Raw genomic sequence first — 26,234 nt, 5'->3', positions numbered from 1 at the left:
TGTCAGGCATTAACTCTTTCATGCTCTTGTTCTGTCAAAAGTTCTCCTCTCAGAACTTAAGCATCACAGTACCTGCAGGGTTTCACCCTTAAACATCTTATAATAAATAAAAATATTATTTTCTTCAATGTTTTTTAAATCCTAGATCAACCTTCCCTCCATGATAGCATCTAAGGGTTTTCAAAACTATCTAATTCATTATGAGGCTTAGGCATCAAGCCATCCACTTTGTTTTCCCCTGTCTTGGGGTAAGGAATAGCTCTTTTTCAAGACTTTTCCACACTCTCAGGTAAAACCCTTATTGTTTTTCAGCCTGTGAATCTGTCAATTCAAATACCAGCCATGGAGAGGAGGAGTCTAGTATTCAACATCTTCTGAAAGGTAAGATTCTCCCCAACAGAGTCACCTCTACTTCTCCTCTATGTTATTTGACTCACATACATATTATTTCATACCCAGACCTCCAGAAACACACAATTTCTCCCCAAATATACTAAGTAGGAAAGAAGATTCATTTCTTGGGGAGCCTGAGAAACGGAGTATCCTCAAGAGTTACTCATGGGCAGCCCTGTGTGCTGTGGTCTGAGAAAGAAGAAAAGTCAACCCAAATGCCTGTGCTGAGCTGGCCCCGGAAGGAGAACTTGCAGAGATGTCCTGTGGGTTTCGCAGATCATACCGTGCATAACTCACATTGTAATGAAGTGAGCATTGTCTCCCAGAGTTGTGTACAGTTCAAACTGCACATCCACAAACTAGAAAGCTATCTGGAAAAGACTCTCGGGCTTGTATTCTAAATGGAGGACTGAGGCCAGTTCTGCCTCGTCCAAGGTTCCTTTGCTATTTCATTTCCCCCATGGAGAAATAAGCACAAGCTGAGAGTGTAGCTCATCCTCCACCCACTGCCACTGCTGCTTCTGCTTCAAACCAGGGGTAAAGGACGAACTATGTAAAGACTTTCTCTCACTCCTAAAAATAGTCTTTCATTAATAGAGAAATGTGTGTGGTCTTCCTCACTGCTTATTTTGGGGCAGGCAATGATGAATCCTGCATGAGAGACCTGCTATAGCAACAGGAAACAAGGTCACAGATCGAGGGCTGGAGCCAGAGCTGGGTGGAGGGCACTGGTTTTGCTAGAGACTGCAAAACTAGAAGGAGAGAGGGCACCATCAAATGCTTGCCAATCTCAAAATCTGTAAGCAGAGAAATACTTGGGAGCCCAGCATTCTGCGTTACCCCTCTCATCATTCTCCTTGGGTGGACATCCTGACCATGGTGCGAAGAGTTTCAGGGTCATTTCTGTTCATTCTCACTTGTTGGCTAGAACTGGGCCGGAGCAGCTCTTAATAGGAGCCCACCAGCGAAGGATATGACGATGATGATGACAACTATCATTGCTATCTATCTGCATGCCAAACATTGTGCTGTTTTACATTCATTAATTCACTTCATCCTCATTGCAATGATATGAGGTAAATTCTATTATTATCCTCACTTTTCATCTAAGACAGTGTGGCTCAGAGAGGTTAAGGAACTAGCCCAAGGTCACACAACTAAGTGGTGAAGCTGGGATTTGAACCATAGAAACCTACATTTTTACCACTATGCATGGTGACATCAATCTAAACAGGGACGTTTCCCAGACTCACAGATACAGAGAACAGACCTGTGGTTGCCAAGGGACGGCGGTGTTGGGGGTAGAGGATTGGGGGTTTGAGATTAGCAGATGCAAACTATTATATATAGGATGGATAAACAACAAGGTCCTACTGTACAGCACAGAGAACTGTATTCGATATCCTGTGATGAACCATAATGGAAAAGAATATGAAAAAGAATATATATATATATATATATATATATACAAAAAAAAACAAATCACTTTCCTGTACAGCAGAAATTAACATAACATTGTAAATCAACTATACTTCAATAAAATTAAAAAATAATAAACAGGCACATTTCCATCTGACAGTATGTGAGACTTTAGGAAGTTCCTGATTTCATAATAACTCATACTCATAAATGACTTCTGTTGCACATCCTTTTGTCCCTCCAATTCCCCTTACTTAGCATCAGACACCCTTTTGTGGGTAACACTGAAAATGATTTGCAACTTTTAGAGATATGGGGAGAAGCTGAAACCCAGTAGAAACAGTTTGGAAGAACCAAACTCCTAAGACAGATTATCAAGCCAGATAGGCCTGTTTACAGGGTAGCTCTCCAGACCAAAAATATCCTTCCTAATATGGCTGAAAATGTTACAATTTCACTTCATTCTCCTATTAAAGTCTCACTAATAATAGATTCACTTTGAATTCTGAAGTAGTCTCTTAAAAAGCTGATACTTCTGAGAAGCTAACAATCATTCACACTTAAGTAAAAATGTATTGAATCAATTGTCCTCTTGCAACCTAGCTGAGAAGAGCTGCTCTGAGGGACTAAAAATTCTGATGGGATGGGAACAGAGGTGGATAATTTGGGAGTAAGTGGAGTCTTAAGGGTTGAAACATACCTGCCTGTTGGGGTACCCTGGAGGGCTTGTATGAACAGAAGAATATTAGCTATATGGAAAAAGAGGCACACAGAGAAAAGAACATAAAGGGAAATGGTAAAGTGACAAAGACAAACTTGAGCTATTTCAGAATTGCCCCATGGCAAGCTTTATATCCAGGAAAGGGAAATAAAACTTTAATTCCTTGTCTTCTCTACTCCTAGTAACTAAACGACCTTGGGCTAATGCAAATCTCTTTCTCATTTCCAAGCTTTTGAACACACAGTTCCCTTTGCCTGGAGCATAATTCCTCATCTCCTCCTATCCCCTAACATCTTTTTTTTAATTGTGGTAAAATACACATAACGTAAAATTTGCCATCTTAACAATTTTTAAGTGTATGGTTCAGTAGTGTTCAGTAGATTCATGTTGCTGTGTAACCAGTCTCCAGAACTCTTTCATCTTGCAAAACTGAAAATCTATATCTATTAAATAACTCCCCATTGCAATGAGACTACCCATATAAGCACAGAATACCTGCTGCAGGGCTTAGAATAGAGGAAATTTATCTGTTCCCTTGATTTGCTCAAAGACCTTAACAAAAAATTCTTACATCTCTTTGAGCTTAACACTCCCTATTTGTTTGTAAGAAAATGGATATAACACTACTCTGAAAATACCAGATACCCCCTGGAATTGAGTTCAAAGAGCAATTTATTTATTTATTTATTTATTTTTAAATTTAGATATTTAGAAGACCCTCAAACAAGCACATACGCACAAACACATACACACACACACACACACACACACGACAGAGAGAATAGGAGACAGAGAATCTTCCAACAGTCTTCCAGGGGATCACAACTCAACACCTCTCTACACTTCACTTTCCCCTTGGATTTTTTTTTTTAATTTTGCTTTTTTTTATACAGCAGGTTCTTATTAGTCATCAGTTTTATACACATCAGTGTATACATGTCAACCCCAATCGCCAAATTCATCACACCACCACCACCACCACCCCGACACTTTCCCCCCTTGGTGTCCATACATTTGTTTTCTACATCTGTGTCTCAATTTCTGCCCTGCAAACCAGTTCATCTGTACCATTTTTCTAGGTTCCACATATATGTGTTAATATACGATATTTGTTTTTCTCTTTCTGACTTACTTCACTCTGTATGACAGTCTCTAGATCCATCCACGTCTCAACAAATGACCCAATTTTCTTCCTTTTTATGGCTGAGTAATATTCCATTGTATATATGTACCACTTCTTCTTTATCTGTTCATCTGTCGATGAGGATTTAGGTTGCTTCCATGACCTGGCTATTGTAAATAGTGCTGCAATGAACATTGGGGTGCATGTCTTTTTGAATTATGGTTTGCTCTGGGTATATGCCCAGGAGTGGGATTGCTGGGTCACATGGTAATTCTATTTTTAGTTTTCTAAGGAACCTCCATACTGTTCTCCATAGTGGCTGTTACCAATTTGCATTCCCACCAACAGTGCAAGAGGGTTCCCTTTTCTCCACACCCTCTCCAGCATTTGTTGTTTGTAGATTTTCTGATGATGCCCATTCTAACTGGTGTGAGGTGATACCTCATTGTAGTTTCCATTTGCATTTCTCTAATAATAAGTGATGCTGAACAGCTTTTCATGTGCTTCTTGGCCACCTGTATGTCTTCTTTGGAGAAATGTCTATTTAGGTCTTCTGCCCATTTTTGGATTGGGTTGTTTGTTTCTTTAATATTGAGCTCCATGAGCTGTTTATATATTTTGGAGATTAATCTTTTGTCTGTTGATTCATTTGCAAATATTTTCTCCCATTCTGAGGGTTTTCTTTTCATCTTGTTTATGGTTTCCTTTACTGTGCAAAAGCTTTTTTTTTTTTTTTTTGTGGTATGCAGGCCTCTCACTGTTGTGGCCTCTCCCGTTGTGGAGCACAGGCTCCGGACGCGCAGGCTCAGCGGCCACGGCTCACGGGCCTAGCTGCTCCGCGGCATGTGGGATCTTCCCAGACCGGGGCATGAACCCGTGTCCCCTGCATCGGCAGGCGGACTCTCAACCACTGCGCCACCAGGGAAGCCCCTGCAAAAGCTTTTAAGTTTCATTAGGTCCTCCTTGTCTCGTTCCTGATCTTTGAGGAAATGCTTTCAGTTTTTCAGCATTCAGGATGATGTTTGCTGTGGGTTTGTTGTAGATGGCCTTTATTATGTTGAGGTAGGTTCCATCTATGCCCACTTTCTGGAAAGTTTTTATCATAAATGGGTGTTGAATTTTGTCAAAAGCTTTTTCTGCATCTATTGAGATAATTAAATGGTTTTTCTTCTTCAATTTGTTAATATGGTGTATCACATTGATTGATTTGCATATACTGAAGAATCCTTGCATCCCTGGGATAAATCCCACTTGATCATGGTGTATGATCCTTTTAATGTGTTGTTGGATTCTGTTTGCTAGTATTTTGTTGAGGATTTTTGCATCTATATTCCTCAGTGATATTGGTCTGTAATTTTCTTTTTTTTTGTAGTATCTTTGTCTGGTTTTCGGATCAGGGTGATGGTGGCCTCATAGAATGAGTTTGGGAGTGTTCCTTCCTCTGCAATTTTTTGGAAGAGTTTGAGAAGTATGGGTGTTAGCTCGTCTCTAAATGTTTGATAGAATTCACCTGTGAAGCCATCTGGTGCTGGACTTTTGTTTGTTGGAAGATTTTTAATGACAGTTTCAATTTCATTACTTGTGATTGGTCTGTTCATATTTTCTATTTCTTCCTGGTTCAGTCTTGGAAGGTTATACCTTTCTAAGAATTTGTCCATTTCTTCCAGGCTGTCCATTTTATTGGCATAGAGTTGCTTGTAGTAGTCTCTTAGGATGCTTTGTATTTCTGCAGTGTCTGTTGTAACTTCTCCTTTTTCATTTCTAATTTTATTGATTTGAGTACTCTTCCTCCTTTTCTTGATGAGTCTGGCTAATGATATATCAATTTTGTTTATCTTCTCAAAGAACCAGCTTTTAGTTTTATTGATCTTTGCTATTGTTTTCTTTGTTTCTATTTCATTTATTTCTGCTCTGATCTTTATTTCTTTCCTTCTGCTAACTTTGGGTTTTGTTTGTTCTTCTTTCTCTAGTTCCTTTAGGTGTAAGGTTAGATTGTTTATCTGAGATTTTTCTTGTTTCTTGAGGTTGGCTTGTATAGCTATAAACTTCCCTCTTAGAACTGCTTTTGCTGCATCCCATAGGCTTCAGATCGTCATGTTTTCATTGTCATTTGTCTCTAGGTATTTTTTGATTTCCTCTTTGATTTCTTCAGTGATCTCTTGGTTATTTAGTAACGTATTGTTTACCCTCCATGTGTTTGTGTTTTTACGTTTTTTTCCCTGTAATTGATTTCTAATCTCATAGCATTGTGGTCAGAAAAGATGCTTGATATGATTTCAATTTTCTTAAATTTATTGAGGCTTGATTTGTGACCCAAGACATGATCTATCCTGAAGAATGTTCTGTGTGCACTTGAGAAGAAAGTGTAATCTGCTGTTTTTGGATGGAATGACCTATAAATATCAATTAAATCGATCTGGTCTATTGTGTCATTTAAAGCTTCTGTTTCCTTATTTATTTTCAATTTGGATGATGTGTCCATTGGTGTAAGTGAGGTGTTAATGTCCCCCGCTGTTATTGTGTTACTGTCGATTTCCTCTTTTATAGCTGTTAGCAGTTGCTTTATGTATTGAGGTGCTCCTATGTTGGGTGCATATATATTTATAATTGTTATATCTTCTTCTTGGATTGATCCCTTTATCATTATGTAGTGTCCTTCCTTGTCTCTTGTAACATTCTTTATTTTAAAGTCTATTTTATCTGATATGAGTATTGCTACTCCAGCTTTCTTTTGATTTCCATTTGCATGGAGTATCTTTTTCCATCCTCTCACTTTCAGTCTGTATGTGTCCCTAGGTCTGAAGTGGGTCTCTTGGAGACAGCATATACATGGGTCTTGCTTTTGTATCCATTCAGCAAGCCTGTGTCATTTGGCTGGAGCATTTAAGCCATTCACGTTTAAGGTAATTATCCCTATGTATGTTCCTATGACCATTTTCTTAATTGTTTTGGGTTTGCTTTTGTAGGTCCTTTTCTTCTCTTGTGTTTCCCACTTAGGGAAGTTCCTTTAGCATTTGTTGTAGAGCTGGTTTGGTGGTGCTGAATTCTCTTAGCTTTTGCTTGTCTGTAAAGCTTTTGATTTCTCCATCGAATCTGAATGAGATACTTGCCGGGTAGAGTAATCTTGGTTGTAGGTTCTTCCCTTTCATCACTTTAAGTATATCATGCCACTCCCTTCTGGCTTGTAGAATTTCTACTGAGAAATCAGCTGTTAACCTTATGGGAGTTCCCTTGTATGTTATTTGTTGTTTTTTCCTTGCTGCTTTCAATAATTTTTCTTTGTCTTTAATTTTTGCCAATTTGATTATTATGTGTCTCGGTGTGTTTCTCCTTGGGTTTATCCTGTATGGGACTCTCTGCACTTCCTGGACTTGGGTGGCTATTTCCTTTCCCATGTTAGGGAAGTTTTCGACTGTAATCTCTTCAGATATTTTCTCGGGTCCTTTCTCTCTCTCTTCTCCTTCTGGGACCCCTATAATGCAAATGTTGTTGTGTTTAGTGTTGTCCCAGAGCTCTCTTAGGCTGTCTTCATTTCTTTTCATTGTTTTTTCTTTATTCTGTTCCGCAGCAGTGAATTCCACCATTCTGTCTTCCAGGTCACTTATCCGTTCTTCTGCCTCAGTTATTCTGCTATTGATTCCTTCTAGTGTAGTTTTCATTTCAGTTATTGTATTGTTCATCTCTGTTTGTTTGTTCTTGAATTCTTCTAGGTCTTTGTTAAACATTTCTTACATCTTCTCGATCTTTGCCTCCATTCTTTTTCCGAGGTCCTGGATCATCTTCACTATCATTATTCTGAATTCTTTTTCTGGAAGGTTGCCTATCTCCACTTCATTTAGTTGTTTTTCTGGGGTTTTATCTTGTTCCTTCATCTGGTACATAGCCCTCTGCTTTTTCATCTTGTCTATCTTTCTGTGAATGTGGTTTTTGTTCTACAGGCTGCAGGATTGTAGTTCTTCTTCAAAGAGCAGTTTAAAACATCTCTTCATTGGAATCTATAGAGCTTTTACAACTTTTTGTTTTCTTTTTGGTCTTTTGTTCATAAGGAATATTTTCAGTAGGTAGTCTGTGAGAACTGTTTCACATTACATGTATTTTTGATGTATTTGTGGGAGGAGGTAAGCTCCACGTCCTTCTATTCTGCAATCTTGATCTCTGCCCCAAGGAATATTTTCAGATAAAAATGATAGAATTTTTAAAAATTATATAGATGGCAGACTTGGGTATTTGTGGACTTGAAAGCCAGTTTTGACTATTTGCAAATGACTTCAGAAGTCAGAGACACATACAATTTGTCATTTTACGGAGGCAGGAAGTCAAATCATAAATATGGCAAGGCTGGGAGAGAGAAGACCATCACTAAGCTAGTGAATACACCCAGCCAACCTCAGCGTTGTGGTCTGTATTCACTGTAACATGTGCAAGAGTTCTTGTGAAGTTATTTTTTAAAAAGAAGAACATTGATTTTAAAAAAATTTTTTATTGGAGTATAGTTGATTTACAATGTTGTGTTAGTTTCACGTATACAGCAAAGTGAATCAGTTATACATATACATATATCCGCTCTTTTTTTAGATTCTTTTCCCATGTAGGCCATTACAAAGTATTGAGTAGAGTTCCCTATGCTATATAGTATGTTATTAGTTATCTATTTTACATATAGTAGTGTGTATATGTCAATCCCAACCTCCCAATTTATCTCCCCCCACCCCCATGTCCTGGTAACCATTACATTTGTTTCCACATCTATGACTCTACTTCTGTTTTTGTTTTTTGTTTTTTTTAAGATTCTTTTCCCATGTAGGCCATTATAGAGTACTGAGTAGAGCTCCCTGTGCTGTAGAGCAGGTTATTGTTAGTTATCTATTTTATATATAGTATATGTCAGCCCCAATCTCACAATTTATCCCTCCTCCCCACCCCCATCCCCTGATTCTATTTTTAATGGCCCTATAAAGTAGGCCAATTTCTGGGACTGGTGATGGAATTAAGAGAAAATGAAGTGGTCTAACAATTTGATGATTCTCTGCCAAAAAATAGTTTTATAAATCACTCTAATCCTTTATCTATCAACTCATTAAGAGTCTGAAGAACTCCCCCTCCTTTTTCATTTCTACTTTAGTTTTACTGGTCATATGAATACACGCTAGTGATATTCACAAATCTAAGGACTCTTGAAACTCTCAGGATGTGTCCCTCCTAAAGCCAGGATCCACTGTCCATTTAGTGTATGATATGCATGAGGGATCAGGACCTTGCTCAAGCAGTGAAGTCATGCTTAGCACAATGCATTTTTTTGTGTGTGTGTGTGGTACGCGGGCCTCTCACTGTTGCAGCCTCTCCCGTTGTGGAGCACAGGCTCCAGACGCCCAGGCTCAGCGGCCATGGCTCATAGGCCCAGCCACTCTGCGGCATGTGGGATCTTCCCGGACCGGGGCACGAACCCGTGTCCCCTGCATCGGCAGGCGGACTCTCAACCACTGCGCCACCAGGGAAGCCCAGCACAATGCATTTTAAAGCTGGTATGGATTTCAAGATGTCTGTGTGTGTATATATCAGCTATATTTCTCAACTATAATAAAGTTGACAATATTAAGTTTTGTTCTGTCAGAGTGATCAAAAAATAACTTTTATTAACTAGTAATCCATAACTACTGTCTTCTGTTTCATCACTCTTCAGACATTTGTGTTATCTTCTCATCAAAAAGACCATAAAGAAGCATGAGGCTTTTCTTAAGGATATTTTTCCTCCTGCTTTCTCTCTTGCTTCTTTCACACATCTCCCTGTGGCCTAAGGATTTACATTTGCTGTTGTCTTCATTCCTAGCAATTACTCATTTGAAAATTAATGAAGACACCAGCATCAGAACATGTCCGATAGAAAGAATTAGTGTGTCTGTTTTACAGAGCACATAAAGATTGCTCATTCATTCACTCAGGAAACAGTAGTTGACCATCTACTAATGCCAAATAATGTGCTGGGCATAAGGATACAGTTGAGAGATAAAGTCCATGCCTTAAAGTCATCCACAGTAGTGGAGTGTGCTGAGAGCTATGGATGAGCACAGGCTAACTCAGCCTAGAGTTTAGGAAGGCTTTTGGAAGGAGAGGACACCTAAGCTGAGTTTCTAAGGATATATGTAGGAACTAGCCAAGTAGAAAAGAGGAAAGAATGCTCCAGGGAAAAGGACCATATCAAGGTTAGAGAACATGGTGGCATGGGAGAAATGTAAGCAGCCTGTAATGCCTGGACCCCAAGGTACATGTAGGGGAGGAAGTAGTGAGAAAGACAGCTGGTGGGGTAGGCTGTAGCCAGATCATGAAGGCCCATAAGCAGCAACTAAGGAATTTATCCTAAAGATTGTGAGATCTTGTTTACACAGAAACTGACATAACCAGATTTTTATTTTAGAGAAATGACTCTCCCGGCTATGTAGAGAATGGATTGAAGGGGTAAGACCAGAGGCTGGGAGACCAGATATCTGCATTTGTTTGAGAGCAAGAGACCAAGAACAATATTTTCTGCAGAATATTGAATTGAATTGGTTGGCTGCTTTGTATGTAGCTCTACCTTCAGCCTCTTTTTTGAATTCCCTTCTTCCATACCATCTTCCACTACAGGTATCCTTATTAATCCTATGATGTATATCGATTGGAGGGTTTCTCGTGTAGTTGATATTTTATTGCTACACAACTCGAATTTCAATTCCATCATCTAGCTTTCCTTCTATTTGGGGCTTGGTAAACTGCCATGTACCTTTGGACCTCTCCATAAAAAATAATTTATGAACTTTTGAGAGAAGTTGGTGTTCCCAAAGCTAGACTCTTGAGACTGAGCAAGCCTTGGTCTAAGAAGATATAAGTAAGTAAAAGAAGTTATTCCAAATTGGAAGAAAAATATTGTCCTTGTATTTACTAGGCATTTCCATATTTAAATTCAGACTGACTCATATCTTCTAGATCTACTTGGCTCCTTTAATAGAGCTCCCTGGGGTATGTCTTTAGGCTGGAGACTTTCTCAGGTCTTAAACAACTGTTTGATATGCCCATCTCACCCTCCTCCTCAACCAGGAAGATTTAAAGTGAAAATGTGTAGCATAAACAAGGTCTTAAATCTTGTTCCAATAATTTGATGATGACAATACCAAAAGGCCATCTTTGGTCCTGATCTCCTGCATTAAACAAACAGACTCAAGATTTATTGTAACATGATGAAAGCTCTACAGGTCATAGGCATCTTGAGTCTTATTATATAAAGTAAAGAAGGAAAGATCAGCAGGGCTATGTAAAGGGACCAGAATTATCCTTCCTTTTATGGTTATTTTCTACTGGGAAGAATTTTTTTTAACAACCTGGAATTTGCATTTTCCATTTTCGACCAAAAATACAAAACCAAGAAGGTACAGAGGCTGACTTTTAGGCCTCCTCCCATTGGCTTCTGCTGCAAGTCCACATGCAAAGCTGTGAGAAGGCAAAGGTACTTTCTGAGATCTGTTTGGCAATGGATACATCCCCTCCTCAATGATGAACTACTGAAAGTTATGGGGGGGAGTTCCATGAGTGCACACTAGTGGTCAAAAGGTACTCATGGCTCAGAAATGGTATGTGTGGAAAAAGACCCTACACATAATTTAGAGACTCCTGCCAGCACTTTCGATAGCTCCTGCCCTTGTACCTACCAAATGTTTGGCCACTTTGGCGCCTGCAGGTCTGATGTTCTCTCACAAGCCCTGACACGCATCTAGGAAGGAATCAGGTGGTCCACTGTGTCTGATAAGGTGACTTTCTGGAGTTCAGTCTCTATTTTGATATCAGATGAGCATCCTATACCAAGGGAAATAAATATTCTGAAACAATGGGAATAAATATGACTATGTTTCATTTTTATTTAAAACAATGAACAACTTGGGAATTAAACATGGCCAACATAGGCTGAAACAGAAGTTTTAAGGCACCCATATTCCATGCTAGCATCAGATGCTCTTTCCTCCTTTTCAAGTTTTGAGTGTTTGCTGAAGGATCCCATGATTTGAAGAAGGCAGAAGAGGTTTGGGATGAGACCCCATCTAGTAAGGGTCATCTCTGAAACTGCCTGATTATCTGGTGGGAATGCTATCTCCTTGCTAAAAGCCTGTGGCTAGATTAATGCTAGCGTTTGAAAATCTACTCAGGCCTGATGGTGGGCGGCCAGGGAAAGAATGTTTTCTGTTTATCTCTTTCGTGGCAGAAATGTTCATCACAGAAAGACTCTGAGCTCCCAGTTTCAGGCAGGCCTGGAAGCTGTGTCGTCTGTAGTCTGTGAATGTACACACCAGCTCCGGAATAATGGGAAAGAACTAGTCCTGTGTTCACAGCCAGTTGCCTGCGTTGGTTGATGGGTCAGTTTCTTCAACTTGATAAGAGGGGTAGATTCTGCCACATGGTTCAGGGAGAAAGTTTTACCACCCCCATTGTTTTATCTCCCAGGAATGCAGTTTGAGTTGTGTCTCCTCCTTGACAGCTCGGACCTCAGTAAATTACCAGGGTCTTGACCCAAGAAATGTAGAAGTCTTAAGCAATTTTTCAGTCTCCTATCTAAAAATGTGTTTACATTTCTTGAACTCTGGCTGACTGATTCATTCTCCTGGTGTTGCGAGAACTTTCCTTATGCATTAGAATTTATAAGTTTCATTTCTAAGAGACCCATGGTTCCTTCCAAGCCACAGTGAAGTGAACCTCATCTCAACACAATTCTGTTGGGCTGGATTTGTGCAGAGGATGGATCCAGGCCAAGCAGCTGTGATGTGGCAAGACCAAGTGAGGTTAACAGGAGGCGGTGTGAGGTGGAGGGGAGAGTAGGAGAGGCTAAGTCAGGAGGTCTGGGTTCAGGTTCTAGGCTTGCGCTCTTTCAAGGTATGGCCTTGAGTCAGTCACATGAAGTCACTCTCTGGGCCTCAGTTTCCCCAGCTGTCTTAAATAAGAAATGTTTTAAATCTGTGCAGAAGCTATTTTGAAACAAGATAGATGAGAACAGCTGAGAAACAACAGAAAAGGGAAGGTCAGCCCACAAGGAATGAGTAGAGGCTTTAGGTCAAAGAGGCAAAGATGCAGAATCACATATGGCCAGACTCTTAACAGAGCTACTTAGGAGTAGCAAGTATGTAAAGAACTTTTTGTTGGACACTGGTCCCACACAAGAGACTAAAATCCTTGTCAGGGGAGCCATGCACTTAGCTAAATCTGTCTCTCAAATAAACATTCCTTTATAAACATTAAATTTACTTTCTTAGGGGAAAAAAAGGAAAACAAAATCAATCCTATCCCTTTGCAGCATGAGGTTTGAGTGAGGCAGTCTTGGACTCAAATCCTTGCTCAAAACCTCACTAGTTGTACATCCTTGGGGGGGTTACTTTATCTTTCGAGCCTCAGCTTTCGGACCTATAGAGAGTATGATAACACAATAACACAACCATGGAGGAGAGTCGTGCAGATTACACGCCAACCACATATCAGTGTCTGTGTAGTGCCTGCTTCAGGGTGAGCGCCATGATTTCCATTAGTCCCCTCCCATCAGCCCCCTTTTGGCCTCTGCCTTTGTTTGCTTCATGTTTCACTTCTCCTGTTGCCCTTCTACAACATGAGGGAAAAGGGAGGTCTCTGATCTCTCTATCTGGAAGGTTGCAGAAGCATTTTCCTACCTCAGTGAAGTAGGATCATACAAAATCTATATTCAACAGGATCAGCAGATTTTTTCCATCAATATTTCCTTCTTAATTTCAGCTTTATCTGAATTTTAGTAGCACAAAGAATATACTTTTGTTCTTTTAAAGAGCAACCAAAACAAGAAAAGAGAAATTTGAATATAAAGTCTCAACACTATATTTAAGGTGGCATTTAGACTGTGCCTGTAGAGGTTACACGTGTTATTTGGTGAGTAAATATGAATGCCATAGGCATGTGTGTGTTTCCAATCTTACACATACGAGCTAGGTGTGTACGGGTATGGTATATATAGAAATTCATGAGACCTAGGTCTGACAACCTTGACCCTTTTCTCTCTGATTTTCATCATAGCAAACACTGAATCCAGAACTGATCTTCGCATGAATCTTAATGAAACCTCACCTTTGACCCAAAAGCCAGAGAAGCAGGTACAGTACTGACTCTGCATGAGCATGATACTGGACTTTGGGGTTGTTGTCCCTACTTGCTGTGTGACCTTGGGTGAGATTCTTCACCTCTCTGGGCCTCATTTGCCTCATCAATTAAATGAGACAAGTAGACTATAAAATCACAAATGTTCCTTAACTCATAGACTTGGAATGTCTTAACTCAACTTGGACTGTTTTGTCTGGCTTTTCGCGTGTGCAAATAAGCTGAATAGGCCTTTCCCTGACTTCTGCAAAGTCAAAAAGGGAACAAGGAAACAAAGAAAGGCATCCTCCAGCGAGGCAGTAGGCACTAAGACTTTGTGCCAATGGGCCCATTTTTCTACTCCAATTCTCATTCCTAATAGGGAGGAAAAAATAGCAATCAAGAAAAAAATGCAAGGATACTGTGAAGAAAGGGAAAAAATGCTTTATCTGAATAGATTAAGAATACCAGGCTTCCCTGATGGCGCAGTGGTTGAGAATCTGCCTGCTAATGCAGGGGACACAGGTTCGAGCCCTGGTCTGGGAAGATCCCACGTGCCGCGGAGCAACTAGGCCCGTGAGCCACAACTACTGAGCCTGCATATCTGGAGCCTGTGCTCCGCAACGAGAGGCCGCGACAGTGAGAGGCCCGTGCACCGCGATGAAAAGTGGCCCCCGCTTGCCACAACTAGAGAAAGCCCTCGCACAGAAACAAAGACCCAACATAGCCATAAATGAATAAATTAATTAAAAAAAAGAATATGTAACAAAGTTGATTTAATATTTGCCCATGTCAGATACATAAAAGGAGCCCAATTTAAATATATATATATATATATATATTAGTGGTTCAAGGACGTATGTTCGCAAATATTTATAAATTTGTTCCTTCGGTTGAAGCTTTGAGGCTGGCACTGTCTTCAGATTCACTCTAGAGAGACAACTCAGGGGAATTCCTAGAGCCTCCCGGGTCTCAGAGAAGCTGGGGCAGAAGCCCCACAGCCCAGGGCTCTCTCAGGTCTCCCACTGCTGGGCGACAGCAGGATGGCGGGACTGGGGGTGGCACCGGCATGGTCTCTGTTTCTCCCTTATCTCCAACTTCCTGACTTTCTCCTCTTCCCTCACACTCATTAAAAAAACAGTAATAATAAAGGTAGCTTTGTTTTCCTGTGTGTGCCTAGCCGCTTCTGAGGAAGAACCTGAGCTCTCCCTGTTAGGACCCTGGGCCCGGGTCAGGCCTCCCCTGCGCTGAAACACAGCCCAGTCGACCCTTACTGCTACTGAGGAACCACAGAACCAACATTTGCATGTTTTTGTTTTTGTTTTACGTGCCTGCTTTGAAGACACCCTTTATAAGGGATCTAGAAGGTTTTCTTTTTCAAGAGAGTCAGTGACTGAGGAAAATGTGCTGTCATTCGATAATTCCACAACTGCAAAGGCCTTGCAAATACCTCATATACCCTAAACTCTCCAAATTCACACATCCCCGTGGTTGTATTCCAGGAGACCTCATGTCACCTGCAATAAAAGAGTGGCTCAGGGCTTCCCTGGTGGCCCAGTGGTTGAGAGTCCGCCTGCCGATGCAGGGGACGCGGGTTCGTGCCCCAGTCTGGGAAGATCCCACATGCCGCGGAGCGGCTGGGCCCGTGAGCCATGGCCGCTGAGCCTGCGCGTCCGGAGCCTGTGCTCCGCAACGGGAGAAGCCACAACAGTGAGAGGCCCGCGTTCCACAAAAAAAAAAAAAGAGTGTCTCAGTCATGTCAAATTAAGTCCTAGACTGAATTATGAACCTTGCAGTCGGAAAGAGGAACAGCAGACTGAGGGTCTTCAGCTCTAATCCTGGCTTTCCCCTGCGCAGCCGTGGCAAACCAGCTCCCTCGGGGCATTGCCTGTGCCTCCCTCGTGAAAGGAGGGGGGCTGTTCCCGCCAGTTGGTTTATTCAAGTCGCAGTAGTCTTATTTCCTTTAGTAGTAGCCCCCAAAGCAAAACCATCTGAGGAAAAGTATAGGAAGCCCCACCAGCCCCCAAACACAGAGAAAGGGGGGTGGGGTCCGGGAGGGGATGGTGTCCCCCCTGCCTCCCCTCCCCCTTACTTCTTGAGGCTAACGACTCTTCATTAGATTAATCACTGACTTCAGTTTTCCCTACTTTCTCAACCTATTCCATGGAAATGACTAATTTCATGTTTACTGTAAATCATCTGGAAGGATTTAGAAACAAATTTCTGCCCAGCAGATTTCGGTTACGTACCCTGATGGGCCACTGGCACACTCAGTGGATTCCTTCCACTGTCGCCCTCCCACTCTGAAGCAGGCTAGGATATCACACAAAATTGATCTTTATCAGCATCAGCAGTTTCTGCTCTTCTTTCCTTTCCATTAATGCCGCCCCCCGCCACGCCCGACTCACCCCCTCCCTCCCTTCACTGGGGTCTGACCATATTAGGAGTTCGGTCACACAAAATACCTTTACTTTTTTATCAGTGTGCTAGCTGCGAGGGAAAAAACAAAAACAAAAAACCCAAAGGTGGGATATGTTGTTATCACCATGCTTTATCGAGAAGTCACATACCTCGATTTGGAAACCCATTTCTGACGGGCGGGTGAGAAAGCCAGACAGCGCTTTGCAGACGTGACTGGCTTCCGGGATTTACCGGGTTCTGGAGGCCGCCTCTGGTGCCCCCTACTGGTTGGATTTTAAAACCTCCGCTGTGCGTTTCCGAAGCGGAGGTCTGCGCTGCGGGCGTGAGCAGGGAGGAGGAGGGTTCCCGCCCCCCCCCCCCCCACCCCCCGACACAGGATGGCAGACCGTGGGACTCGCGCCTGAGGCACCTCTTCCGCACCTGGCCGAGAAACAGGGCCTCTGCGGTAAATCCATAAATAGAAATGCGTAGTCACTGACATCAACAACTTCCTAGGAGTTGGAGGAGGGGGAAGAAACCTACAAGGGGAAATGTGGAGATGAAAAGAGAAATAAAAAAAGAAAAAGGAGACAAGCAGACATGTCTCAACTCCAAGCTCCCATTTCCTCTTTCAAATGAACTGCCTCCCCACTGTGAACAGAATCAAGTATTTATGAAGGCATTTTTTGCATATTAATAGCAGCATGTGGAGCATTGCCAGTTCTGAACTCCTAAATGTATGGTGCCCTATTTTTTAATGCAGGTCCTACAAACCCCTCACAGAATTTGGTATTCTCCTTCACATATATTTTCTTTTCTGCCTTGTGGCTCCTCTTAAGGAGTTTCATTTGATTAAGGGAAATTAGTTCCGGGGGTACAGTCAGAGACCGAGCCCTGCTCTTAACCTCGGTGGCTGACATCAATCGCTAGAGAAGCTTTTCCTTTTCCCCAGGGCCTCTCTATGTAGATAGAGGTGAAAGGTTGGGTGAAGTGACCAGCACCTAAAAAGAGTATTAAAATTGTAAATGAAAATTCTAGCAGGAAGTGTTAACATATCTATCCTGAGCGGGGGAGGGGGGAGGTAAAACTTTTTTTTAAAAAAAGTAAGAAAAATAATTATAATTGAATTAACTACAGCAGCATTACTATCTATACTTGGTAAAGATCCCATTCAATTTTAAAAGAAAAACATTGAAACCCGTTAGAAAAATAAGCAAAAGACATAAACAATTCATATCAAAAATAATAGTAATAGAAAACAAATGTGGAAACAATATTCATCCTGAGTAGCAATTTAAATTCAAACTGAGGCAAACTGGAGGTACCATTTTATATTTGAGATGTGTGCCTCCTCTCACCTGTTTTTCATGGTAACACCCACAACTGATGAGTTTTTGGTAAAACTGGTACACTTATACACTTCTGGTGGGTTGTAATTTGGTTCAATCCACTTGTAAAGCAAAATGGCAATATGACTTGAAAAACATGAAAAAATATTCATACCCATTGATTCAGTATTTCTGACTTCTGGGAATTTATCCTAAGGAAATAATTCCGCAGAAAAAAAGTGAGTGAAGATGTCCATTGCAGCAGCATCTATAATAGAGAAAAATTGGAAACAGCCAGAGAAATGACTAAATTGTGAGGGGTTTAATTCAGGCATTAAAGTGATGCTTGTTCATCATAGATACTGTGATTTAATACAAAAGGTTTAACACATGGTTTCTCACCTTCAGCACCATTGCAGTCTTGAGCCAGATCGTCTTTGTTGTGGGGAGCTTTCCTGTGCATTGTATCAATAGGATGCTGAGCAGCATCCCTAGCCTCTACCCACTAGATGCCAGTAGCACAACCCCCTGATTGGTGACAGTCAAAAAACGTCTCCAGGGCTTCCCTGGTGGCGCAGTGGTTGAGAGTCCGCCTGCCGATGCAGGGGACACGGGTTCGTGCCCCGGTCCGGGAAGATCCCACATGCCGTGGAGCGGCTGGGCCCGTGAGCCATGGCCGCTGAGCCTGCGCGTCCGGAGCCTGTGCTCCGCAACGGGAGAGGCCACAACAGTGAGAGGCCCGCGTACAGCAAAAAAAAAAAAGTCTCCAGTCCTTGCCAAACGTCCCCTGGAAGGCAAAAATCACACACACCCCAGCCCAACCCCACATTGCAAACTACCGATTTCATTTTAAAAGTAGAAATCAAAGTGATGTCAATTATGACTGCAACTATGTACAAAAAATACTGTATCTATAAAGACTTGCAAATAATGCTTGCAAAAAAGTGCAGTCATGCTCGTTTGAAATTGTCATGCTCGTTTGAAATTATGACTATGTTGGGTTGAGTCTTTTGTTTTTATTTTGTCTTCCTGGTTTGTCATTGTTTTTCTTTTCTTTTTTTTTTTTTCAAAATTCTCCCTGTAAGGAGGAAAAATGAATCATGAGGAGAGTCTGGTTTTATTCAAGTCTAGCTTAAAATGATGAGGAGTCACAGTAAACAGCAAGCGAAACAAGGGTCAACACCATAGTTCCATTATTTTTTAACTACTGTTAGTTGAAATTATTTAACATTAATTAGGTTTTTATTGATTATTGGGTAAGACCATCAGAATGCTCCTTCTAAGGACCTCAGCCCCTTTTCAGCATTTTATCCCTCTGATCCTAGACTTTGGTGGGGGTGGGAGGCAACAAATTCACCTGTTTTTCTGAAAAGTCTGGATCTCAAAGTATGAAACTCTCTAATCCATTCAGATCCATCTATGTAAGCTTGGGACAAGACTGGCCCTGAGCCCACTGGTTTATGGAGTTGTCAGGGCAGAGAGGTTGTCAGTAAAGAGTATCAAAGTAGAAGCTCACACTTCAATTAGATTCCCCAAGAATCATTGCATCTCTTTGTTTAAAATAAGAAACCGTCTCACGAGTTTTGACATTGTCGGTTTTCTCCCTTTGTTAGAGAAAGCAAACATCCTTTCTCACTTGCTTTATCTTGGGTTTTGTTTTTTTGCTTTGTGGGGATTAGAACTTTGGTAGCGTCCTAAAAATCCTGTTAAACAAAAATTATGTCCCCTTTTCCCATTTCACAAAGCCACTTCTCTTTCGACCTATACTGTCTCTTGAGTTCAGGTTTCATGAGTTTACAACAGTATAAACTCATATTTGATCTTATGTGTCCTAAATTTACCTCTTTTGGATTTCAAAGAGTAGCCTGTAATTCTAGCGCACTAAGGATTTAGGTTGAATAAACCTGTGTTTACCCCATCTGTTTCTTCGGTGGTTTCACAGATGGTGTTCATCTCCCCTTTCAGCCTTCTTCTTTCAGGAGAAAAATAGAACACCTGTAGACACACTAAGTTTTTGTGCAAGGTACAAAGGTAGCCTTTTGTTTCAGTGTCCTTCTGAACCATACCCTGCCTTTTGTTGAACTTTTTTGCTGTTTTCTAAGAGAGCAAGCTACTACTCTTTAAAGACAGACTTTTTTTTTCTTATTCTGCTTTATTCACCCTAGCATCTCACATGTTTAGGACAGTTCTTGGCACACGGTAGCTCCTCAAAAAAAGAAAAATTGATAAATAAATCTCTTATTGACATTAACGTCCATGTCCTGGTTGGAAAAAAGCCTTTAAGTAGGATTTGGAGATTGCACTTCTTTTCTTTCCAGTGAAATGATACAGAAGTTCAGCTGCCGTTTCTCTAACACCTCACACCATCTCAGAATACTTCCTACTGTTGGTTGCCATGATTTGGTGTTTCAGTCTCTGAGAAGATTTGGGTCTTGTGCAGATTGGATGTGTCACTAGGCATCCTGCTTGGAGATCTTTTTGGAGGCTGATAAGTGAGACTGGGCCTAGCAGGGATGCCTGGGAGAATTAACCATCTGCATCTCCTCACCTGGAGAAGTTCCCTTTCCTCCCCACCTTCTATCCTCCTGTTTCTCATTTCTAAAGGCATGGCACAGCATTTCCCCAGCTCCATGCTCTTCCCCCCTCAGCTCTTCCCCCGTCAGCCTGCCCCCTCCATCGCCCCACCCCGCCGCTCTCCTTGGTTTTGTAAATAGCTTTGGTTGGTTTTTTTGAAGATCTAAGCAAACTTCATCTTCTGGCTCAATCTTACCCACAGGATTACTTTGTCAAACCAAAAACTCCATTGACAATTTAAGGATAATTTACTGAGAAGGACTTGTTTTTAATTACAAAGTCGAGACTTTTATTTGTTGAATTTTCACTGCAACTATTATTTATTCCAGTAAGTCTGTATTTATTGATCTGTTGGCTACTAGATCCAACCAGACACATGATATGTGCCTGATTTTCTTTTTTATTTTTATTATGGAAAATTTCAAATACATGCAAAAGTAGAGAGAATAGTATAATGAACCTCCATGTGCCTATCATAAGCTTCAATAATTATCCCTCCATTATCAAGAGGGTCTTTTTAAATGGTCATAACAGCCAATGTATTTGAGGTTTCCTATGTGCAGGATTTAGAATTATCTCCCTTAATCCTTAAAACAGCCCTATGAGGTAGGTACAGTTATTGTCATTTACAGATGAGGAAACAGATGTCATGACAGACAGGGCCCCATTTAACATGCTACCTGCACTTGCCAAAAGGCCTACTGGTTTGGGAATCCCACAAAGTTGCTTTTAGATCCCAGCTTCTTCCACACTGACTGTGTGGTTTCAGTCAGGTTATTTAACCTCTCTGAGGCTCAATTTCCTCACCCACAAAGGACAATGATATTTTCCTCATGGGGTCGTGGCAATGATTAGATGAAACAACATATGGAAAAGGATTAGCACAATGTTGTCAGTAGGCAATCCTGATAAATTACAATAGGAATTATTATTCTATTCCCTCGCCCTCTGCTTGAAAGCTATTATAAAACAGAACTCAGAGCTTGTGTACAATCTAAGGGTGCAGATGTAGAAGAGGAGAAGCTTGAATGGCAGGAATAAATTAAAGGGCTACAAGTCAATCTACCTACCGTTTCGCCCCTCCTCCACTCCACCCACCCTCAACCCCCAAGCCCAGACACCTCAAATATCCTCCATGCTGTCTGGAATTTTGTTTCACTACTTTATGTAATTCTACCTATTGCAGATTCCTTTGGGTTTCTCATATCTCATTGTGGATTGTTTTTTAATTGTTCTCCCTACCCCTTACGGGAGCACAGCTGAAGGCCGAGGGGAAGGGGAGGGGCGGGGGGTGAAGCAGAGAATTTTATAGTGAGGACCCCGTATCCAGCAGCGCCCCAACTCCCCCAGCACATGGCTGCCCAGGAACAGTGAGAGGTCAGAGGACAGGCGGGCAATGGAAGGGAAGGGGGCAGAAAAGAAAAGGATATCTTTCTTTCTCTTCTTCCAGCCCTCTGCTATTCCAGCATTACCAGGACTAGTTCAGCTCCTTAGCCAAGCTAAATTATGAGTTAGATAAGTTTTTATGGGCCCATGTGGGAATCAAAGCACCACAGGTAACATTTCTTTTTCTAGTGAAAATTTCATTTTTTTTACAATGAAATCAGTTTGCAAGTTGAGATTCCCTGTCTCTCAGTTGTCACATTGGAAAAGTCACACTGGAGCCAACATAACAAGGAAGTCACACAGTTTGGGGTTAAAGTTTGGGGTTAGAAGGAGCTGGGGACTTGTTCAGATTTCCCACCCTGCACCCCACCACCTCCCGTCTCCCCATCTAAGTCTAAAACAGGATGTGTCATCTCTCAAATACAGGCAGAGTTCCGGCCTGAATGTAGCCAGACACCCCCTCACAGAAAAAGCTCTATCTTCTATCTCCCCTGGGGCAGACGAGGTCACTATTTTGGCTTACATTTTTTCTCCTCCAGCTTCTGCTAAGCCAGATAAACAATGATTCTGTTGTGTCAACAAAGCACTTAATTAAACTGAGGACAATGTCAGTTAGAACAATGTCAATTAGATAAGATTTACTTCCAGATAGTTGAAGCCTTGGAATTAAAGTCTCCTGGGTTTCATTATTCAAAAGTTCCTTGAGGAAAACACTGAGGTAGAGAAACTCAGGCACAGAAAGCTTAAGGAGTTGACAAAAGTCACCACATGAGTCTCTCATAGAAGTTAAGACTAGAGATTGCTGTGTTTCTCTTCCTGGTCCACTGTTTGCTAGCTCTTGGGCTAATTTGTAAATGCTTAGGAGGATGTAAAAATCTCCTTCCATAGAGTTGAGGATGAAGTGGATGAAGACTAAAATTCGCGACAGGAGGGGAACAAGAAAGCTCTTCTCTGGTTTCCAACAAAACTGTACCTCCACCACGCCTCCTTGTGGAGGCCTCCTAAAACTGTCCACTCGGCCCATTTCACCAGCACCAAATTGCCTTGAGAACATAAAAAGTGGGCCAGGATGTCAGGTGGCCAAGATGAACGCAGGAGACAGGCACATGGACCACTGGGCAGACTTGCGGTGGATGGAACCACGCTGCGGTTTGGGGTCCCGTCTGCTCCTCGGAAGGAGGCCATGCAGCAGCCCAGGTTGTTGAGTTGAGATCCTGATGTTCCGTCTGGCCTTCTGAAGACTAAAGTTCTCCTGCTCCTCCAGGCCAGGGAAACCTAACAGAGAGAAGGCCTCAGAGTGGGACTCAGGGTGGCCAGGTGGCTGACCTTGCGCGGGCTGGGTCCCCTCCATGTCAACCTGAGCTGAGAGCGTATACAGAGCCCCTGGCCCACTCAGATCCCTCTCCAGGAAGCCCAGCCAGCCGTAGGGAGTCCAGCAGAGTTCCATGCCCCACTCAGTCCCACCTGTGTCCCCATTCCTACTGCCCACTTTTAGTTCCACAGAATGCCAAGAGCAAGAAATAACAGGGCCTGGGAAGGCCAAGCACAGGGGAACTTGCCAGACCCCTGAGCTCCTAGCACCAGGCAGGAGTGACCTTCTCCAGGATTTGATCCCCACCCTCAGTGACTTCTCCATCCCCACCGGGATTCAGAGCCACCCGGACCCTCACCTTCCGGGAAAGTGGAAGGACAGACTCTCAGCCAAGGAGGGGGGCCCGGTGGTCCAAAGAAGCGTCTGACTCTTTTCCTTTTGTTTGCTCACAGGAGGGGACAAACGCCCTGTGTGCATAGAGGTTTGATGTGACAACTTGATGGACCACATGAGGGTTTCAGCAAAGGCCTCCCGACCCCACTCTCCATGCATTAAGATAATGGTGGGGTGTGTAGCGTATTTCAGGTCTTGGCTACAGAGGCCCTCCTTCCTTCTGTTTTCCTCCTCCAGCTCAAGCTTGCCCACAGGTTCCCAGAGACTCTTGGCAGCTTGCTCTCAGGCAGAATGAAGCTGTGAGCTGTGTGGGAGACAGACAGCGAGAGTGTTGCAGCCTCCTTAATGAGGGACCATAGCTCTTCTTGGAACCACGAAGCCACAGCTACCGGGATGGGGAACCCCAATTAGGAAGGAGTGGGAGAAGTAAAGAGCTGCCTGCGACAGATCTGTGTCTGTGGTGGCTCTGTGGGACCCGTAGGTGGAGATCTAGCTGGTTGGGTTTAGAATCTCCTTTTCCTTCTTAAGGTAAGACGTTCCAGTGACTTCAGAGCCAACCCATGCTGGTGACCCTTCAAAATACACAACTTGAAAGGCGGAGGAAAAATTATTGGAGAGAGGGTTTCTCCTTGAGTTTGTAGCTCAGATAGTGTAACCCAAGAATAAGAAAGGAAATGATATGTATTTTGTTTAATGGACGTCCTCTGTTAGTTTTACTACGTTATATATGTGTGCAAATGGATATTAGTAAACAGCCGATAGCTCTTTTTTGTTCTGGCTTTCAAGTGAATCACATTATGTTTACAGCAAGATAGTAAACCTGGATTTCCTATGGCTCAGTCTGTCGGAGCATAAGATTAGCTCTTGAATTCATTAACAGTCATCTCCTTTTAAATGTCAGATAACTTTTTAAATGCCAAGCACTTACACAACGGCTTCTGTGCAATTCAAATCAGATTTACCAAATTAACTCATTAATCTTTATTGTTTCATTTCCTGAAGAGAAAGGCTTCCAGGTGTTTTTAGCAGAACATAATAATATTAAAGTATTTACAATACAATATAGGTGAAGGAATGGGTTTTGATTTTCTGCTAAGCATCTCACCCTGCCATCAGTTTTGTAATCATTCCCACTGAAGCGTACACAGAAAAAAACGAAAAAGCGTCAGGCATCTCCACTTTCTTCTACTTGCCCTGTTTTCCTTCCCTTTCTTTGTGTTTTCTTCTCCCCTCTACTCCCTGAGGCCTTAACTCCCTTTTACTATTTATTCTGCCGTCTGTAAGAGCTACAGGCGTCAATTATGATGGCTCTACCACCTAGAAAACAGAGGGGTACCTCACAGGGTCCGGGATGGAGTCAGAAGGCTGGGGCAGAACAGGTCTAGATATCAGGAATTCTACTTTCCTTTTCAAAGAACCCCTCTGAATAATCAGATACAGGCTACACTGACTGCTAAAGATAGATCCTTCCGGGACTGGCCCCTTCTTGTCACCCAGCTCTCTGCTCAAATGTCACTTCCCTAGCGAGGTCTTCCCTGATCACCCAAGGGCAAACCCCATCCCCTCCCTCACCAAACTCCATCCTGTCACCATTTCATTGTCTTCACAGATTTATCACCATCTAAAATCATTCTTCTTCATGTGTTTGTTTGTATGACACACACAGTAGCACTCAATAAATATCAGTTAAATGAATAAAGTGAAATGAAAAACCACCCCAATGCATAGCTTTCTTTCCTGCTTTCAACTTTCCTTCTCTCCTCTTACCACTACCTCCCAGAAACCTCTTTAAGTATTTAATCTTCTTTCCTCCCATCTCCCAAACCCCCTTTCACTATCATTTGTTTGTTAGAATACTCGATCATAATAAGCAAAAACAGTACTGCACACTCCAGTGACTATAGAGCCTTCACTGGAAACGTTCCATCAAGCCAGAATTGATGGCCCCTAAACGTTAGGGAGATGAGCCACATAGTCAAGAGAATTGTTTTATCAAACGATTTATAGGTCAAGTGATTTGGAGAGACTTTTCTCAAAGCCTCTCAACTCCCCACTCTTTAATCTGAGCCCCACATAAGGAGTTAAAGTAACTCCAGCCATTGGAACTAGTCTTGGCTGTGCCTTTTGTCCTCCGACCTAACACAAAATCTTCTCTTGGAGATAATAGAGAAATTTCCCTCAAATCAGTATTGTCTGATTTCTATTACTCCACCCAGTGATTCATGCATGGTTTCGGAAGCTAGAAAGCTTGAAATACTTTGTCTGATTTTTGATTGGACCAGACGCTTTCATTTGATCTAGAAACAGGGAGGGGAGGTCTCACTCTGAGAAGTGAATCAGATATATAGCTGAGATGACAAAAAATTGGATATTTGTCCAGAAGAACCTTTCTCTCTAGCCACATTTCAAAACAAAGGAAAAGGGTGTGGGTGTTCATCGGAATGATGGCTGCTTGTGGGGACCCACGAACTGTTAATTCATCATTAACACTTAAAAGTAATATAAATGTGATGGGAAGGAGAGGTACGCCCAGAGAGACAGCCATCCGTGAGTTAGTCTCTTAGAAAACATGGAAATTATCAAATCCACACCCAGGGTGATCTCATGGCACACTAATGTATGTGACCCCAGGAAATCAGCCCTGAAAAATAACAAATAACTTTCCTCTTTGGGAATGAGGAGCCAGTGCTACGCAGAGGACAGGCCTCTGGAGGTCAGCACATGCTTCCTGGAAAGCTGTCTTTCTTGCCCTCCTTATTCTTTTTTAAACTTTTTTTTCTATTTATTTCTTTTTCTTTCTTTCTTTCTTTCTTTCTTTCCTTCTTTCTTCCTCCCTCTCTCTCTCTCTCTCTCTCTCTCCCTCCCTCCCTCTCTCTCTCTCTCTCTTTCTTTCTTTCTTTCACTGTGCCGGGTCTTAGTTGCAGCACATGGGATCTTCCTTGCTGCCTTCGGAATCTTGCCCTCCCTATTTTAACTAAGTTGGGCCATAACATGTAGCTTGCCGGTAATGTTATCATTTCTCTTGTTCTGAAAGTATGTATCAAGTGTGTATCAAGTGTGTATTCTGAAAGT

The 26,234-nt window shown here is 42.1% G+C and overlaps 1 protein-coding gene across 1 annotated transcript in view; it reads left to right on the top strand.

Moving 5' to 3' along the window:
* KIAA2012 (KIAA2012 ortholog) overlaps positions 1–26,234 on the top strand; it is a 115,980-nt gene that overhangs the window by 45,426 nt on the left and 44,320 nt on the right. The window contains exons 12-13 of the mRNA XM_029225674.1: positions 313–381; positions 13,710–13,786. Of these exons, the coding sequence (XP_029081507.1) occupies positions 313–381; positions 13,710–13,786 (146 nt within the window). The remainder of the gene's footprint in view (positions 1–312; positions 382–13,709; positions 13,787–26,234) is intronic.

The sequence above is a fragment of the Monodon monoceros genome, unplaced genomic scaffold, assembly GCF_005190385.1.
Source record: "Monodon monoceros isolate NGI ecotype Baffin Bay Population unplaced genomic scaffold, NGI_Narwhal_1 Super_Scaffold_16, whole genome shotgun sequence".
In the NCBI taxonomy this organism is placed as follows: Eukaryota; Metazoa; Chordata; class Mammalia; order Artiodactyla; family Monodontidae; genus Monodon; species Monodon monoceros.
The sequence above is the reverse complement of the archived record's forward strand: the minus strand, read 5'-3'. Positions and strand labels throughout refer to the sequence as shown.